At 31.7% G+C, this 16590-nt stretch overlaps 1 protein-coding gene across 1 annotated transcript; it reads left to right on the forward strand.

The window, feature by feature from the left end:
* The first annotated feature begins 703 nt into the window (after positions 1-703).
* Positions 704-14424, forward strand: LOC127735347 (zinc finger protein 37 homolog). The gene is made up of 4 exons (XM_052245508.1): positions 704-835; positions 4630-6079; positions 9763-9919; positions 10768-14424. Exons 1-4 carry the CDS (start codon positions 800-802, stop codon positions 11834-11836), a joined length of 2712 nt encoding a protein of 903 aa, XP_052101468.1. The 5' UTR covers positions 704-799; the 3' UTR covers positions 11837-14424.
* Positions 14425-16590: the final 2166 nt, after the last annotated feature.

A 16590-nucleotide genomic window follows, 5' to 3' on the forward strand; every position in this document is an offset into this window, starting at 1 on the left:
ATTTTACTTTAAATTGAACGGAGTTTTTTTGCCATTTAATTTAATGCTAAGTTCTTACAAAAATCTTAAAATAAATCAGAATTTTATGGTTGTGTGGTACAAAAAAAATCCCCATGCACCCCCTCAAAGTTGAATGGTCGTACTTATAGAAGCTTGACTGACCAATCTAATTAAAATTACTGAGTTCTCGCACTTGCTCCTCATTTTCTTTCGGTTGGTTATATGTCGCGCATAGAATAGAATTTAATATTTTACATTGAGGGTCGGAAAGACCTTCGAATCTTCGGGAATAATTCGGGAATCATGAGCTATAGTTATTTCGTCGGGAAATTCGGATTACGTGATGCCGGAATGAAAAAAAAATCACGTGGGAATTCGTGATGAGACCCCCCACAGTGACACCCCTCATTTTACATTGTAAAGCTTTGTTTTATTTAACATTAGTATACCGTATTAATTTTGTAGAACAAACTTTTACAAATGTTTTATGCCAGGTGGCGATTACCCTTAATTTGAGGTACTCCTTTACTGGAGAAGGATTCGTCATTTGGATTGGCAATGTGTTTCGAGTCGAAAGTCATGTGCTCAGCGGCACGCGCTAATTAAAAGACAAATAAAATTATAATAAACTGTCTTTTTATACCAAAGCTTAAGTCATCCCCGCAAGAACCTCATTTTATTTTTATCAATCGCTCCTTCGGTACAAAACAGAGGCTCGAGAAGAGGGTACAAAATGGCGACTGGATAAAAATAGTGGTTTTCTTTTCTATTCCTTAGTGACTGCTTAACGAATGCAAAAATGGACAGTGGCGAATACATGAGTTTTACGGCCCAGGTATCATATTTACACAAAATAACGCGTTTTCAATCGCATTCGGCAAATTAACTCCATTATTTTCAACATGTCTGCGAAATCGTCTGACCCACTTAAATGAAATGTTTTAGAGCCTTATTATCATTTTAAAAAAAAAAGCTTCGTCGGAACAATTCTTTTTTTATTTTGGAAATGATGTATGCTGCAATTCTGGTAAATAACTGTCGAATACCGCGAATGTGAGGTTTGCACTGAGAACGGCTTCTCTCTGTCTCGAGGGATAATACACTTTTGAAATATGAGAGGCTCCGCTGGGTTCGTGATGACATGTCAGAAGGAAATGACAAATATGGCCGTGTTTTTGTCACTATTTTCACTCTGAACACAGCCTGTGCTCTTTATAAAGTATTAAGGCATGACAGGAACTAAATATGTTATGAATAGAATATAATTAATCTCATAGGCGGATCCAGCCCCCCCCCCTTTTTGTGTGAAAAATTTGGTTGATTATATAGGGAATCACTGAAGCATGACTGTAGCGGGCCCTCCTCTTATGGCAGTCAGTGGACCCCCCTTATAAAATATTCTGGATCCACCACAGATTCTAAATTCATGGGACTACCAGGAGCAACCTTAGATTATAACAATAAACTATGACTAATATATTAGTATCCCGGCAATTAACAATTAAACAAATACTAAAGAACAATATTAAAGGAACAGAAACTTCAAAGGACCCATAAAGCCTTCTTCAATATCTAAAATTTTAATGATTCTGTAATTGAGGAGTTCCTAGTTGTTATACCTTAATTATGCCAATCTTTGGAGTTTTTAAAAACATCCCATGATAATTGAAATTCTGACAGATTCTGTGAACAATAGCAATATTTCAACATAGATAATACAAACTTATTATGCAGTGTAATTTTTATATTTAAAATGCATTTATTTTTAAGAAAATATATAAAACAATCACTTGGATTTTGAGATTCCCTTTTTTTTTAAACAAGCAGAAGATGGTAAAATAAACAAACACCTGAATTTCATTTGATATGGTCCACCTTTTTTCACAGTTTACATGGTTTCAATCTTATTTAGGTATTGTTCTTTAGAATTTAGCAAAAGTTGTCTGACCAATGAGACCCCCAAACCTAGCAACGTTAGTAGATCATGTAAAAAGTCTATGTTAATAATTAACCACAGATATAAAGCTCCATAAATTAAAAGACCCTCCTCAATCCATCTCTAGTTACAACTGCCCTGTAACACATTAATCTGCTTAAAAGGTCAAATTATGATTGAAACTGACTAAAAGATGAATTTTGAAACAAAATAATCAAAATAAGTTTGAAATTAACTTGTGCAGTAATATTGGTACTTTCAATGTTATTATATGTGAAAATATATACTGGTAACTTCAAAATTACAATTAAAAAATAAATAATATCAAGGCAATGTAAAAAAGAAAAATCATTTAGTTATAAATACTGAAGCTTAGATTACTGTATCCACGGTTGGTAAAACTTTTAAATTTCATATAAAATGCATTTTATTGACCCATTTAAATTTTAGTTAATTACGTAGTATTTGATGTATTAAATATTGACTGTGGAATTAAATTAAGTTGTTACTCAGATTTTGAATTTATTGATTTTAACTGTAAATAAACAAAAAAGATAATTCCTCACTAAAATATTACACAATTTACATGTATTCATACTAACAATTCGGAAACTTACACAATTCCTACCATTTCATCATACTGTTGTGTCATTATATTTTATTATAATTTCCAAAATTATAAGAAAGCTCTCACATCACTAAAACTAATATAATAATCCCTTACTAAGAAAATGATTTACATTCATTCTTTACAACATCTTAAACATTTTTCCCAACTTAATTTATTTAGTGGGACAAGACAAAATATTTTATTTTATTTCCTCAGACACAAACGTGTACTAGAGGTCTCAAAACATGATAAAGTATACATACAAATCGACAGCAGAGTAGTGTATAATAGCACGTGATTTTCATGACATTGAGATATATACATTATATATTATCTATTAAGTTTAAAGGATTATATTTGTACAATTATCTTCCTATTTATTCAGTGATTGTGAGTACCTAAACATATATATATATATATATGAATATAAATTGTATCTACAACAATTAAGTAATCTTTCTAAGAAAAGTACAAACTTTCCTATACACCTTTATGTTGCACAATGAAAGTAAACCGATTAATTTCTGCCTTGAAGGATATTGTAAGTAATAATTAGGTACAATATTTTGTCAAAGAAGTGACACACTAGGATTAGACCGTTGGTTTTCCTGTTTGAATGGTTTTACACTAGTCATTTTTGGGGCCCTTTATAGCTTGCTGTTTTCGGTCCATGTTGAAGGCCGTACTTGGACCTATAATGGTTTACTTTTACAAATTGTGACTTGGATGGAGAGTTGTCTCATTGGCACTCATACCACAACTTCTTATATCTATAAACACACATATAATGATATTCGTCACCAATATTTTGATTACATAGATGACATATCCTATTTTCTTTTAAAATATTTTTCCATCTTCCCATTTCAATTGGGAATTTAAGATTTGAATCTATCAGTATTTCCCAATCGTAGTAGATAGGGTTCTAATTCAAATGTAGTTTTTAATTTACCATAGAATTCTCCTCTCGAAGAATTATTAATTGCAGAAAACCATTGTTGTATAAACCGATCAACAAGTTTTTGTTTGACAAGAGATTTCAACAGTTCTCTTTTCATAGGTATCTGATCATTCCATATAAAAGTAAGACCACATTCATCAAGAATGGATTTGATGTACATAACTCATTTAAAATGTGTGGGTTTACTCTGGTGAAGTTGTTACATAAGTCTATATAAAGTATTAGATAATTTATTCTGATTTGTGAGAATATCATTCCAAAACATAACCATGCGTAGTTTAATAGTAATATCAATGGGATAACGACCAAGTTCTCTGTAAACCATAAAATTTGGAATACTTTTTCTCACGTGCAGGATATTTTTTACAAAACTGCAAGTGTATCCGTTCCAGTCCCTGTTTATTTTCAAATCCCCATACTTCACTTGAGTAAATCATTATAGGTAAAATAAGACAATCAAATAACTTTAGCTGTATATATCTACGGGAATTGTAATATTTCTTATCTTTCTATATAGTGCATACAATGCTTAATTGGACTGTTCCAATAATTTTTTTCTAGCTGAACAAAAAGAGTCATTATATAATTAAATACAATACCGAAATAAGTATATGAGTCCAAGACATCTATATTTTTACCATAAATTTTAAATTCTGATTTAACCTTGTATTTCTTTTTACTAAAAATTACAATTTTAGTTTTACTTATTATTAACTGAGTTTCCACTCATTACAATATTGCTCAAAAACTGTCAATGCATGTTGCAGATTCTTTTCTGACTCAGATAATATAACTGTGTCATCTGCATATAATATTATAAAGCTTTTTACATAACATAATAACATTTCTTGGCATTTATCTGGGAACGATAAAAAAGGAAATCTCAAAATCAAGGAAAGTTTAATTTTCTGTCACATCAAATGCATTTAAAATTAATTAGTTACTCCCATGCCTTAACACTTTTCCAGATGCACAAATTTGTTTGTACTCAGTAATTATCCAGATTTTTAGCAGCTGCAACCTTTATTTTATTGATTAATTGCAATTTGATAGTTAAATATCTAATATCGCACATATTATTTTAGAAGTATTAACTGACAAAGCATTTTTTGTGTACTTTAGCTAAAAGAAGCTGAGAAGATTTTCCTCAGACTCACCACAGAAGAAAAAGAAAAGGCATTCAAAACTATCCTTACATTTAAAGCAAAGTGTACAGAAGCTGTCAACAAATCTCACGAAGCTGCTTATAAACAGGACAAAGTAGCAACCCTAAAAACAACAAGGAAAAAATCAACTACAAACAAGAAAAACAACAAAGAAAATAAAGATGAAATAAGTAATGAATTATTTATCAGAAACTGTCTTGATGAACTTGTTTCTGATGCTGTTAGTACAGTGGAAGACAAAAATAAAGTATGGCCATCGAAACGATTGAGGAAAAGAAAATCCTCCTCATTACCAGAGTTCAATAATGAGGTCAATGATGATGAGACTCCATCTTCCATGGCCTGGGAAGATGCAGGAGAGGATACTGATGATTATGAATTCGCTAATTCTCCTCTTTCTACACCATCAAAAAGAAAGAGGAAACAGAACTTTCCAAGAAGAACTACAGCATCAGAGAAAACATCTCCAAAAAATAACACAAAAATTGAAGATTCACGATCCGAAAAGGCTAACATGAAAGTTGGAATATCACCATCGATAGGTGTTGTCAATATAAATGAAGATGACCCTGTGATACTAAGACTTGCAAAAGAGGCAGTTGAGATGGCAAATGCCTTATCTGATGAAGAGAATAATGGTGATAAACCTATAAAGATGAAGAGAAAAATAAAGTCTAGGAAATACACAAAGCAAAAGCTTGGACGACCCAGGATCTTGTTTAAATGCAAAGTCGACAATGAAACATTCACTCATTCAATTTCCTATTTTGAACATATGACCAAACATGGGCATAGTCCTCTTTCTTGTAGGATTTGTATGAATGAATATGCAATGGCTGACGAATTTAAAGACCATCTTTGCCAACCGAGAGACTATAAAAAATGTATTTATTGTCCAAAGCAGAACAAGCGATTTCTTTGTGTCAAAGAATTAAGGGCACATAAAAAAGAAAAGCATGCAAGTGAAATGATGGCAAGAAACTATAAGTGTTCCTTTTGCGACAAGGCATTTACAACCAAGCTATGGCTTCATCATCATCTGAAAAACCATGCTGATGGAAAGAAAGTATGTCTTAAGTGTGGTGAATTTTGTAACGATGATGAAGCTCTTCAAGAACACATGAAAATCCATGAGAAAGATGTTCATTACAAGTGTCTGAAATGTGATGCTGGTTTTTATCATGCACGTCAGTATGATCAACACTTACTGGGCCATTTTCAGCGGGAATGTAGTATTTGTGAAACAAGTTTTCCTTCACGCACTGAACTTTCTCGTCACTGTAGGTCAGAACATGGCATGAGTGTAAATGAAGTCAATCAGAATAAACAGAAGTATCCATGTGACGAGTGTGAAAAAACATTTGATCGACCAAGTGCTTTAATTGTACATCAGAGAATTCATACAGGTAAAAGTCAAATAGTGTAGTATTTTTATAGAGCCTGCAACATTTTGTCACTGAAGCTACAAATAGCGATCCTTAACTTTCTGTTGTCAGCGTCATCAATAGTTAGGTTTAGTCTGATTTTTTTTTAGACCTCAGTAACTTTCAAATCTTTATGGAATTTTCTGAAACCTCAACTGACGTTTTTTTTATGGTCAAAAGACTCCAGACAGAGTTGAATTTTGAAAATATTTTATTTCCTGTATTTTATTGATAAATGGACTTAGTTTTTTTTTTCACAATTAACATTAGGATACAGTCAACATGGTCAAAGCTAAAAGATTTTTAGACATCAATAACTATAAAACCTTCAATGTTTTTTTATGAAACTTGGACAGAGTTTTTATGATCAAAAGACAGTATCCATAGAAACATTTTGAAAGTATTTTTTTTCATTTTTCTTTATTTAACTGATAAAAGGACTTAGTTTTTGATTGCAGTTAACATTTAGATACATACTCTTTCCTTTATTTATTAGTCCCCTACTAACGAAGTTGAAGGGGACTTTTAGATTTGCACTCCGTCCTTCTGTTCGTCCGTCTGTCCATCAGTCCGGCAAATCAGTTTTCCACACTTTTCTTCTTCGTGCTTGAAGATATTGATTTGATATATGGTAGAGAGTTTTACCATGACAAGTTACAGATCAAGTTCCAATTTTGTCCTGGTTTAATGATTTTGTGCAGAGTAATGGTCCTTGGACTTAGAAAGTTCACCAAAGTAATCAGTTTTCCATATTTTTTTCATCATGCTTGAAGATATTGACTTGATATTTTGCATAGTTCTACCATGAACAGTTACAGATCAAGTTTGAATTTTGTTTGGTTCAGAAGATTTTTTTTTTTGCAGAGTTATGGTCCTCGGACTAATCAATTTTCCACACTTTTTTTTTGTCATGCTTGAAGATATTGATCTGATATCATATTTGTTATATAGTTTACACCATGATAAGTTAGGTCCGAGTACACAGTTATCGTCCTTTGATTTTCGTTGTCCACGAATAAAGTCCCTAGTGTGGACAGTGTGTTACTTGCCAATTTTTTTTATACCCATTCCAAATTTATTTCTCCATGTTTTATGACTCAAATAGCAAGTAAGGGGGTGAAATGACACTGTAAAAAAATTTGGGTCATGAATTTTAAAGTTAAGTAGTGATTTGGTTCAGCTGAAAAATGTTAAAAATTAGCACTTCGGAAGCTGTCAAAAGATTTGAAGACCCCCTTAACATAAAATTGTCCATATTTTGAGTTAGAGCCGATGAAGTTTTCTATAATTTTGATATAATTTGTCCCAAAAGTAGTACAAAACACTGTAAAAATATTATTGAGAAAGCGCAGGTGGGATTTTTTTAATTTTCATTTATTGTCTAAAAGAAATGCACTACGAAATAACTGTGTACTCGGACCTAAGAGGTGAAATCAGGAAATATAGAATCTGTACTTTGGCAACTTCCCTGAATGATTTGATGGTGTCAATTTGTCAAATAGCATAAAACTAAAGGATTTAAACTTTTATTTGATAGAATTTCTGCAAAAATGACCAATTTGGGCATATTATGGTCAAAATAAGCATTTCATAGCTTATTCAATTTTGATGCATAAGTGGCATTCTGACTTTCTATCTGACAGGTTTTTATGTGTCAATATTTGTGTTTCTATGCTTCAATCCAGTTGTATTACTCATTTGTGAACTCTGAATCTACAGAAAAGAAGATTATTTCAGACAATATGTGCAAAATGTGTTGTATATATGACCCTCATCTAGCGCCCTGTTTGGATCAAGTTAAATGTGAGGAGCTTGGAACATAAAAGTTTAAGTCCATAATAAAGACCTCACTAAATTTGTGTAAAAAGCACTTTACAATGTCTTCTGTACCTGTTTCATTTCACATAATATCTTTCTTTTCTTCTGTAGGATAGCAAGTGGTTCAAATATAAGCCTGTTGAGACTAAAATTGCATGCATGTTTTCACTAAAAAGTGAAAAATCTTTGTATCAGACCATACTGTCTGCAAAAAAAGTTGAATGCAAGAGTCTTTTTGTGCTCAGATTTATTGTATCATGTCACCTGAGTATAGAAATGATAGAAAAGACACAAATTTTATTTTCTATAACTTCAATATGCATTTTTAAATGTAAATATGTGCTACGGCCTAAATTGACCCTAAATTATTTTCAGTCTTACTTCATGTACTTGGCCTAAGACCCTTTTAAACTAATATGATATGTTATTTGTGAGTTTTCTTTCCATTTAAAGTACATTAAATACATATGAAAGGATTATTTATAACCAAAAAGCTTAACAAATTTAAAATTGCTGGAAAATATTACATCTTCATGTAAGGCCCCCCTTCATTGGAAAACCTCCATTTTTAGGCACAGGCTCATATAATTTTGACTTTTTAATAATTATGATAAGTCTGATAAATCAAATGAGTACTCAATTGCTTTTAATACATAATATATTATATATAAAGGCATTTCAAAAGTATTTTTTTGCAATATTTTAATTTTTTAAGCCCCAAATGTTGATAGTTGAAATTTTTCAATTTTAACGTCTTAATTTAACACACAAAGTTGAATATAGAATTAGTCATTTTGTCTATAATATATATTCTATTGCCATGAAACTTTGTAAGCAGTGTTATAATTTATTAAGCTTTGGTCATACCAAGTTTCATTAAGATTGGTCAATTTTTTCTACCCTATTAGGTCCGAGTACACAGTTATCGTCCTTTGATTTTCGTTGTCCACGAATAAAGTCCCTAGTGTGGACAGTGTGTTACTTGCCAATTTTTTTTATACCCCTTCCAAATTTATTTCTCCATGTTTTATGACTCAAATAGCAAGTAGGGGGGTGAAATGACACTGTAAAAAAATTTGGGTCATGAATTTTAAAGTTAAGTAGTGATTTGGTTCAGCTGAAAAATGTTAAAAATTAGCACTTCGGAAGCTGTCAAAAGATTTGAAGACCCCCTTAACATAAAATTGTCCATATTTTGAATTAGAGCCGATGAAGTTTTATATAATTTTGATATAATTTGTCCCAAAAGTAGTACAACACACTGTAAAAATATTATTGAGAAAGCGCAGGTGGGATTTTTTTAATTTTCATTTATTGTCTAAAAGAAATGCACTATGAAATAACTGTGTACTCGGACCAAGTTATAGATCAATTTTCAGTACAATGAATTTTTAGCTGGTAAGTGACGACATAATGTATGTATTGCTATGCAATACTCGCAGAATGCTTGTTGAGATTAAGGTATATATACAATGTATATGTTATAAGACTTTGAAAATGAAACGAAAGTCTTCACACGATTAACATGAATAAAACTTATATAAATCACTAGCTGTTCATCAGTGTTCAGTTGTGTTCATGTCAATTTACTATGAAAAATTTTGTTATTAATTCTGGAAACATGATAATTAGCAGGAAAATTTAAACACTAATTGTATTCCATTTGAACATGCAAAATTACACAAGTTTGCAAAAAGCAGAAGAATTTAATAAGAGAAAATAATTGTATATATCTTTTTGTCTTACAAATTATGGTAATGTTTCTATATGGGATTAGGCAAACAATTTTAAGAGCACTTTTTATATCATATAACTATATGACCAAGATAGTTTTCTTTTCATTCCAGGGGAAAGGCCAGTGGAATGTAAACCATGTGGACAGTTTTTCAGAACTATGAAATCACTAGCTAAACACAAACAGACATACTCACATACTCTAAAGGCTGGAGAAAAACTGAAAGAAAGAAAATTTCTCTGCTCAGACTGTGGGAAAGCTTATTTCAGGTTTGTTCTTTCTACAGTTTTCATGAAATACACATAATTTACAGATATTTAAAGTTGATTTTCTGTAATATTTTTGAAAACTGTTCGATTCAAATTATGCCATGGCTAACATTCAAAATATGGATGAAGTCAAATTAAAGTTCATTATGATTACAGAAATCAAGAAATTCCTTCCTTAGTTTACAAAGGAAAAAGTTTTATTTTGATTATTTCAACATCTTTAATATTTTCCTAGAAATGTAAAAAAAAACTAAATAGAAACTTTTTTTATCACAAGAAATATTACAGTGATGCTATCAGTGTTCCAACATGAGATAGAATAATAAATTATGATCCACACAAACACCTTTAAAAATATTCAATGAAAACATGGCAGATTTACAAATGGGAATACAAAACACTTTGAAATGTTCATCCAATTAGAAAATTGTAGGAAGAACTGGATAACACACATAACAGTCATATGAATAGGAGGAGAGGTTGGATTAAGGTCAGTGACAGCAGCCCAACAACATAACCCTACCTAAGTTAATTTATCTGCTTCCTGAAAGCTGTCGACAATGCACTAAGGCTCATCACAATAGAAAATCATTTGAATATCTCATGAAAAAAATGTTCATCACTAATGGGCTTTTGTTCCACTGTAATATCGTTTTCCTCATATACCAGTGATGTCATTAAATCGGAAGAAAAAAAAATCATGATAGAAGTGATTTAAAAATCGTACAAGAAAAAAATGCAGCAAGAATTGCATTTACAACATGAAATCATTTTTAGCTGAATATATTAGAGATTAATTTATTCATAGAATTATACATTTGATGCAAGTATACCTGTGTTTTTTACAGAAAACATGCTTTACAGAGACATATGAGATACCATACTGGTGAAAAGCCACATACTTGTCAACATTGTGGCTATCAGTGTCGTGAGGCAAATAATCTCAAACGCCACCTCTCACTCCACTTTGAATCAGAGAGAAACTTTATATGTGAATTATGTGGGTCTGCTTTTCATGCCAAGAAAACTCTTGAGATGCATCATGCATATAAACACAGTGATATCAGAGAGTATGCATGTAGTGTATGTTCTTTAACATTTAAAGCAAAGAATGCGCTGAAACGTCATTACAAGGTACATTCCACAGAAAAAGATCACAAGTGTTGGTGTGGCACAGCATTTAAACGTATGTACAATCTCCGTAGGCATCTAAAAACTGTACATGGAGCAGATACTATTTTACCTCCTGTGAGGAGAGTTCAACCTTTGGATCAACCAACCAAAGCTCCTGTTTCTAAAACAGATTTGCAAAATCCAAAGATTTTGGCTGAGAAGAAAGAGAAAGTGTCAAAACCTCGAAGGAAACCCTATCAAACCATGCCAAGAGAAATGGCAAACAATCCAGAAATGTTCCAATCTATTACTCCTACTTCCTTAGCTGATGAAATCACTGAAGGTTTGAAGTTTGTGCCATCTTTGTTAATGAATATTGATAACCGAAGAACTGACCACAATTCAATGTCATCAGCAGAACATTGTTACAGTATACAGACTTCACCACCGACGTCTGCTCCATCCCCTCACAGACAACAGGTCATGAGGCAACAACAACACACACCTCATTCTCAGTCTGAACAAACCCAGCATATGACAACAGAAGATGGACAGCAAGGTATCAGGTACAACACCAGCCACGATGGTCAAGTGTACTCAAACATAATGGAACGTCCAGCACCTTTACCTCATAATATTGACCCCAATGACCCATTTATGCAACACATGAACACTTCATTAGGAAATCCAAATTTTATTCCTCAGGCAGTGGCATATTCCACCATCATGAGAGAATATGGGTCACAGTTTCCATTCCTACCAGATGGGTCGAATTATCATAATTATGTTAACAAGGCTGTCTAAATTTTAAATGCATATTTTATTAGAATATGTTTGTGTATATGATTTTAACAATGTGATAATTCTATTTTTGATTATGCATAATAATGGACATACTTTTGCAAGCAATAAATCCTAAAATGGACACTTTATTGTAGATTGGTACAGATAACCATAGCATAAGAAAATTTATATTGTTATGTTCAATTTACGTTTGTTTGATTGATAGCTTTTTATGAATACAAGGAATATATTAAGATGTAAGATTTTTTTTCATATATTTATATATATATGTACAATAATGAATATTTCAGACATTTTCATTTTAATCCAATGTACCAGGTAAAATGAATTTTGTTGGGGTTTAGAGTTTAGAAAGGCAAAAAATAGGGGTTAAAATATGCGTGATTTTGCAAATGCAAAAAATAAATGACTGGCTAGATTAAAAAAAAATCACACATTCTAATATGACCATCTTCTTTCGCTTTGTAAACAATGCCACATTCTGATTCCAATTGAACATAGGGTGCAAGGGATAGATGTCAAAATTAGAATTGCAAGGTCAGTTGTATTTTGAACAATGTCAGAGATGAAAATGTGTTAGTTTTGCTTGTTAGGAATTGGAAAATAAAATCATTCTTAAAGTAAGTTGTCATGTTGATTGTAACTGTTCATGTTTTAATCCTTAAACAGTTGGTTTTGTACAACATTTTGGCTTCATGATAAAGTACGTTTACATGTATCTGTTCATGTTTTAATCAAAAAATGATTAGTTTTCTACAACGTTTTGGCTTCTTAAAATCAGCATAGCTACCTTTTGAACATGTCATTTTGAATTTGTTATAGGCCTACTTCCAAGTACAAAAGTTATAAATTTTCCTAATAAAAAATTCAAAGAATAGAAAATATTGGGGTGCTAAAATATATATAAAAAAAGAGTTCAATGGCAAACAATAAAAGAAAAGGGTAAAAAGGCCTTAAAATTTTAAAAGAATACAGAAATGAAGACCATCCCTACCCACCACTATAGACCCTCATATGTATACATGTATAACACTCAATTGGCTTTTTCATATAATTCAACAAATTTTATTGGCTTTGGTTGGTTTTTTTTTTCGTAGGTGGCAAATTACATATTATGTAACAAATTTTCACCCAGAATGGTTTGTTTAGAAATAATCCAAGCAATACATGTTTGTAGTAGACAGTATGTTGAGCGTTTATTAATTTTGGAGACTGATTGGTTTCTTGCCTGCATTAATATCAGTTCATTTGTAATACTTTTTTCTACAAACAGTGGGGATTTATTTAAAAAAAATTCAATTATGGTAACATTTTTTTAGGGATACATTTGTACAGTATCATCACGATCATGTCAAATTGTTAAATGTTGATTTTTCAAATGTGTATCTTTGTTTGGAAAGAACTTGTGTGTGTATACATGTATAAATATATATGCATTTTTTATTTCATTTTTGTCTTGCCTGTTACGAAAGTCGCAGTATGCAAGACATAGGTATTACTATCCAGCGGCAGCAGTGATGTAAACTATTTGTATCAAGCTTTATATTTCAGAAGGTAGAAGACCTGGATGCTTCATACCTTGTATGCAAATACCTTATGTTATAAAGTTTCAGTCTGTCATATTTCCATTGTCCTTGACCTCATTTTCATGGTTCAGTGACTGCTTGAAATTTTTTTTTACAGTTTTTTGTCATGTGAATTTCTCACTTATTATGAGTAATAGGATAACTATTTTTGGTATATTGGTTCCTTGCAATGTCAGACAGGGTTCACCCGACCTTGACCTATTTTCATGGATCAGTGATCAAGGTTAAAGTTACATGATTAGGTCCGTTTCTCAGATACTATAAGATACTATAAGCAGTAGGTCAACTATATGTGGTGTATGGAATTTTCATAAGGGGGCCCACTGACTGCCTAAGAGGGGGCCCGCTCCAGTCATGCTTCAGTGATTCCCTATATAATCATAAATCAACCAAATTTTTCCAACTAAAGGGGGGCCCAGGCCCCCTGAAAAACCCTCTAAATCCGCCTCTGAGGTGTACATGTTTGTCTTACAGGATTTATCTGACGTGGACCTTATTGTCTTTAAAATTGTTAAGTTTGTATGATGCTTTTAGTAAAATCTCTATCTTTAAGACTTTCAACATAAAATCAGTGGTCAGTAAAGCAGGTGAGACATTTCAGTGTGTGCACTCTTTATACTGAAGGTTATTAGCCTATACAGTATTTGTTTTATCTGTTATGTTAACCCCAAATGAATTATTTTATCTAGACTTTGGTCATCTCTTTTTGTGCCTCATTAAAGCAGTGAGATACACAGAATCATGATAAGGTCTGTAAGTCCAAAGTATTGATTGTCCAAAGATACCTTGAATTCTAGTCACATGTAAACATTTAGAAGTTGTTCCTCTAACAATAAAAATATGATAATATTTTTCTAATCTGAGAATTAGAAAGGCAGTTGAACCATAACTGGTTCAAATGAAGTACAAAGTAACTGAAAATCTATCTTAAGTAAAAAGTATGGGGTTATGAGTTTAATGTACAGGGAAAGCAATCTCATGAAATGCAGTAAAATAGCCATATATAAACTAGAACCTTTTGATAAAATCCAGATTGTTGCTACTTTAGTGTACTAAGATTTAAGTCCAATGAAAATTTATACCCTTGAACCTTCAGGTTACTAGAACTTTTTTGGTTTTTTGCACCATTGAAATTAGGACCATGGACTTTTGTTTTAAATCAAGCTATCACTATGACAGTCAATAATAGCTTTTTTATTTTTTTTTTGTCTGACTGCTGATTCCAGTTTCATTGTTAATAGTTTTTGTGATTAATTTTATGCAAAATAATTATATTTAAAAACCAGTATTTGTGATACTTATAGTTGCCAAATTTTCATGGCCTTTTCAGTTGGCAGGATTGGGTGTCATCCCTCTATTACTTCAGTTGTTCTTTTAACATTTGAAGTTTAGAACATAGGACCTTTTCTCTAAAAAAAAATACCTGTATACATTAATATAACGTGTTACATTGAGGTGTATAGGTATTTTTTTCAGAGACAAGTGCGTGTAGTTTAGAACATAAAAAAAAAATTCAACTTATGTTTTAATGAGGACTGATTGTGGAGAACTATTGTAAAAATAATGAAACATAGCTACCAGCTGAAAAAAACTTATGGAATTCACCATTTTTTTCTATAATTTGAATATGCCTTTGTCATAAAGTGGTAAGTACATATAGCCATATCCTTATCACTCCTTTTCTCTTTCCACATACATTAAATTTGCCACACTTGTTTGTTTATCTTGCAGATATTTGTTATACTTTTGTTTATGTTTAGTACATATATGACATGGTGACATAATTTTGGTGGAATCATTGTTCTTTGACTGGAAATTCCTGGACAGTTTTGGTAATTTTGTTTGTATATTAATGCCTAACCATTAGATATGTAGTATGTTGGGTAGTAACAGATTAAAATGTTTCATTAATGTTTTTGGCGAAATTACAACCCTTTGCCTCAGAAATTTGAAAATTGTATATGTACTTGTACTTGTACACAGCTTTTCTTTACTTGGTTGCATTGTGAATTGCTGATTTTTATATTTGAAAATTTGTGTAATTTGCAAGTTGACATACTTTTGTATGAAGATTTATGATAATTGTGGTTTAACATTCTTTTTTGGTGTAAATTGTTATGTTTTTTGTTTTTTTGTTTTTGTTGAGAGTATTTGTTGATTATTTACCTGATTAGTTTTTGACGATTTTGACATTATAGAATTCCTTTTAACCAAGAAAAACTGCTGAGTCATGAGGGGTGTGCTTTCTTGTGTATGAACACACAGATTCTATCATTTTACCGACAGAAATGTCTTGATATTTGCATATGCTTTTTATGTTCAAAACACATTTTTAAATCCTTTTATATTTTTTGTGGATTACTAATTTTCTAAAAAAGAAAGTTTGAAACAGATTTTTTATTACAGAAAGGAATTTTTATTGAAAAAATAAGGGAACCTCATGGATAAAGTATTTGAACTGTCTTAAGACAATTTACAATATCAGGGACATAGCAAAGATGTCTCAGGGGGTCATAATGCTCTGACTTGAATAGTCAAATTTCAATCGGAATCTCAACTTAAATAGTTTTACTATTATTTTTGGTTTTCAGGGAGTGTGAATATTAAGTTATGCCTTGTGACATTTTTTCACTATTGCTATCACTTGCTGTCCATCACTGTTTTTGTCATCATCCATCGTTGGACAAAAATCTTCACCTCTAAAATCCACTTGGCCTCTTTCAACTTAACTTTCACAGATTGACTCTTTAATAGGGTATTTAGTAAAAAGATAGTGTTTTTGGTTTCTGGTAATCAACTGACATGGTCGTTATGGTTAAAAATAGAACATCAGGGTAAATGATTTATTGTCTAATATAATGAAAACCATAATAGATAGAGAAAATCTGACAGTGAAAATGTAAAGATCTACCTCCTTTCTCTTTCCCCAACAATTAACTCCTTAAATATGGAAGTTATAACACTTAAATGAACATGTTTTTATGCCCCCACCGTAGCGGAGGGGGCATTAAGATTTACCCTTGTCTGTCTGTACGTCCATCCGTCTGTAGGTACGTCCCAAAGTTGGTTTCCGTTCTCTAACTTTAGTTTGCCTCTACCAAATGTTATGAAACTTATACACAATGCTTATTATCACAAAACACAGACCGCTATGGAATTTTGGTGGCG

This window comes from Mytilus californianus, unplaced genomic scaffold (assembly GCF_021869535.1).
Source record: "Mytilus californianus isolate M0D057914Y unplaced genomic scaffold, xbMytCali1.0.p SCAF_3, whole genome shotgun sequence".
NCBI lineage: Eukaryota > Metazoa > Mollusca > Bivalvia > Mytilida > Mytilidae > Mytilus > Mytilus californianus.